The sequence below is a fragment of the Condylostylus longicornis genome, unplaced genomic scaffold, assembly GCF_029603195.1.
Source record: "Condylostylus longicornis isolate FDR11 unplaced genomic scaffold, ASM2960319v2 ptg000040l, whole genome shotgun sequence".
NCBI lineage: Eukaryota > Metazoa > Arthropoda > Insecta > Diptera > Dolichopodidae > Condylostylus > Condylostylus longicornis.
Genome location: NW_026578009.1, coordinates 8,971,090 through 8,974,739, shown reverse-complemented (window position 1 = coordinate 8,974,739; position 3,650 = coordinate 8,971,090). Strand labels below are relative to the sequence as shown.

The following is a 3,650-nucleotide window of genomic DNA, read 5'->3' as shown; positions in this document are numbered from 1 at the left end:
TATGGCAATTTTTCACATCTTCGGACACCCGCAGAGATTATTAAAAAGCCTGCGGTAGCTGCGACACGATCTAGTAAAAGACAATCTAGTTCTGTATGTACCCTTTTCGGCATCACCCGATATATTAAAAATTGTTTTGGTTCAGTGAATTTAAAAAATAAACACTACTCGTCTCGAAAATTACTTTCAAAATTTGATTATTTAATAAACAAAATTCCCATAATTTTGGATTTAATTATAGATATTTATGGATAGAATAAATTTGCTACAAAATCAACAATAAATCAAATGATGAAGAGATTATCAATAAATATGCTAAAGTTTAATTTAAATAAAATATTTCTGCAGTGAGTGACTTGAAATACTAAAACTTCCTTCATTCTACTGGTGTATATAGTAGATCTCGAGCGGCAAGCTATTATAAAAAGGTGATTAATTAATTGGAAATAAGACCAATATTTTCCCAAAATCATTCTAGTTCATAGGTTCCCAAACTATTTTCTCTCGTAGACCCCTTGTCGTGTTTTTCATTTTTTGGTAGACCCCCAACTATTGTCTTTGAAAAATTTACATTTCTAACAGCAGTAAGGTACCCCTTATGATGTTAGAAAGTTAAATAAAAAACATAATCAATTTGGTTATTAAATTTAAATAATTTAATTATCAAATTTAAATAAAAGTAAAGTAATTCTTACATGAACGAAACCAACAAAATATAAATTAAACTTGTATAAAAATAAAGTACTTCTTACATGAGCAAAACTAAAAAAAAAATTAATTCAATATTATACATATCATTAAACTTTTTCGGTCAATATTATCACATATTATTTTTAAAATACATCACATTTTTAGAAAAAATAAAAATAATTTAATGAGAGGGATGAATTTGATGATTTGATAATAAACTATCAATGTTTGGCTTTAATTTAGTGAGGTTTAACCTCAAATCTCCTCGGTTAATAATATCTAGTTTGTTTCTTTTTTTGGTTATGAGATTCATAACTGCGCTAAACCCCCTTTCTACAAGATATGAAGATGGGAAAGCAATTAAAAACTTTCTTACAACAATCCATAAATTAGGATAAGTAGCAGGTATGTCCTTTTGAAGCCAAAATTGTTGGTATCCCCTTCTAAACTGTACCTTTAGCTCTTCGTTAGTACTAACTCCAATTAATTCCTCCTGTAAGGTAACATCCATTTCCTCAATCTCACCAAATGGATCAATTATCCATTGGGGTATTACAAGCGTTAAAATATCTTCAAATCTAGTCTCAAAATCTGAATATAGCGAATCCAAATGTTGAACATAAATTAAAACATCGTCTTCTTGGCATATTTCCGGTGACAAATTAGGAAACTGGGAAAATTCATAACGTCCGATGTTTTGCTTCATTATCTTAATTCTGGCAAGAAATGCAGAGATTATAGATTTGGTTTTTATTAAGTTTAAATTATCACCTTGCAATTGCAAGTTCACCCCATTAAATTTAGCAAATAAATCAGTTAGATAAGCTATATCTGTTTTTCTATTTACTAAGTTTTCTTTCAAATTTTCATCATGACTTTCGAGAAACTCCAAAACAGTTTCAAAAAGTGCAAAAAATCTGGAGAGACATAATCCTCTTGAAAGCCAGCGTACATTTGTGTGAAAAAGGAGTTGGGTAAAATTTTCATCGTTTTCTTCACACAACTGCGCAAATAATCGCGTATTTAACGCATTATTTCGAATACTGTTAACGGCATCGATCACAAATTGAGCATATTGTCTTTCAAAAAGGGAATTTTTTATTGTATAGACCCTCATTTTCATTTCGTAGACCCCCATTTTCATTTGATAGACCCCCAAATTTTTTTTTCACCTTCGTAGACCCCCAGCAGGTCTTCGTAGACCCCTGGGGGTCTATATAGACCACTTTGGGAATCACTGTTCTAGTTTTTTATACCATTATTTTTAGTTGTCATATAATTTGTATATGGCGCTTCTTTCATTCTTACTGTTTATTGATTACATGCCTTAGCATCAATATGTTCTATTTTACTATACTTAGTTGAAATTCATTCTCCGATATTTAAAGTGATAAGTCTATGTGAGAAGCTCATTAAATTCTCATTATCATTCAATAATATTTTAATAATAGTGTATGTACGAAAAAGTGTGTATGTACATCTTATTATTATGTGTATATAGACAATGTTTACTAAACATAAATTTTCCACATACATAACGTTACATAACACGATTTCATTACTAAATTTTCATTACAGAATTATTGTATACTCACATGCAAAAATAAATTTTAAGAAACCACAAGAAAAAAAATTTAAATATAAATTCACGATCATTATTTTCGAAAGCAAAAAAAAAATTAAGTAATCATTAATGGATCAAAGCGAGTGCCTTTCAATTTTAATTTTTATTATGAGCATTTCTAATACAATTTATACTGGTAAAATATCTTGCAATATGATATGATAAGTTTCAAATTTTTTTTAAATCATATAAATTTTGGATTATTTACATTTTTTCGAAATTATTTTCACCGAATCGTATTTCATATAAAGGCTTTACCTTTTAAATAATATTAATATAAATCAGGAGGGTATTACACTACAATTATGCACGACAAATATGTGTGTAACATTCTTGTGCCCAAAAAACGATTTTCTTCAGCTTTTATTATAACTTTGATTATTCAGCTTTTATTATAACAAGCGGGTGTCAAAATATACTCAATTGAAAATTTTTCAGATAAAATTTTGACACATTATCCTTCTTGAAAGAGGAATAAATTGTCATTATTTGTTCAAAGTAAATCGTTGAAACAGCGCTTTTATGTTAGAATATGTTAGATTATTAAGTAGTTAAGAGTTTCGAATATTAATATATTGCATAGAAATTTAGAGTTTATATGTTATAATTTGCAAGACGTAATGAAAGCATTAAATTCAAAAGTTAAAATTTCGAAAATAAATGGACTATGTATTTTTTTTAATAAATCTCAGTTTAATATTTTAACTGTTTCCAAAGACTTTCGGGGGAAAATATGCTTATCAGTTTTACTTCATTATCCGTTTTGGCAGACTGATTTAACAGACATTACAAAAAACATTACAAAATTTCTATAACATTCAAGATTGAAAAATGAAATTCTTAATTTTTCAATTCTTTCGTATTCTCTTTAAGTTGCAGCTTCAAAGTCATGAAAATTCAAATTTTTATGAAACAATACTGTGTCGGAACCAAAGGCAATTTATTATTTCTGCCTAAAGCAGAAAAATTAGGAACTATTCCTTCTTTCATAATATATTCCATATTCTATTATCTTAAGCCGGTTTTTAGGAGCAATTATTTTTCAGTATTGCAATTCCGACAAGTTTTAAATTTTATAAGTTTATAGATATCGATAAAAATTCGATAGTCACGAAAATTCTGTCTACTTTTTCGCTACCTTCCCAGTTATTATTATTCAAAACTTAGTTGAACTCACTTTAAAACTATAAGATTACTCTATGTCATAAATTATATTGTATAGGCACTTGTAAACTTAACGTTTAGGCCAATTGAATGTTACCATTTTAAAAATTCGAAAAAATGTCTGACATCATCTTATACTTTTATAATGAAGATGGTAATGGTGAAGATAATT

The 3,650-nt window shown here is 27.9% G+C and overlaps 1 protein-coding gene across 1 annotated transcript; it reads right to left on the bottom strand.

Annotated features, from left to right (window-relative positions):
- Positions 1–871: 871 nt before the first annotated feature.
- On the bottom strand, positions 872–1,807 carry LOC129609808 (SCAN domain-containing protein 3-like). Its single transcript, XM_055521929.1, has one exon. It carries the CDS (start codon positions 1,805–1,807, stop codon positions 872–874), a length of 936 nt encoding a protein of 311 aa, XP_055377904.1.
- Between the last annotated feature and the right edge of the window lie 1,843 nt (positions 1,808–3,650).

Coding starts and splice junctions, on each gene's coding strand:
- LOC129609808 (XM_055521929.1), bottom strand. CDS start 1,807: ATGAGGGTCTATACAATAAAAAATTCCCTTTTTGAAAGACAATATGCT.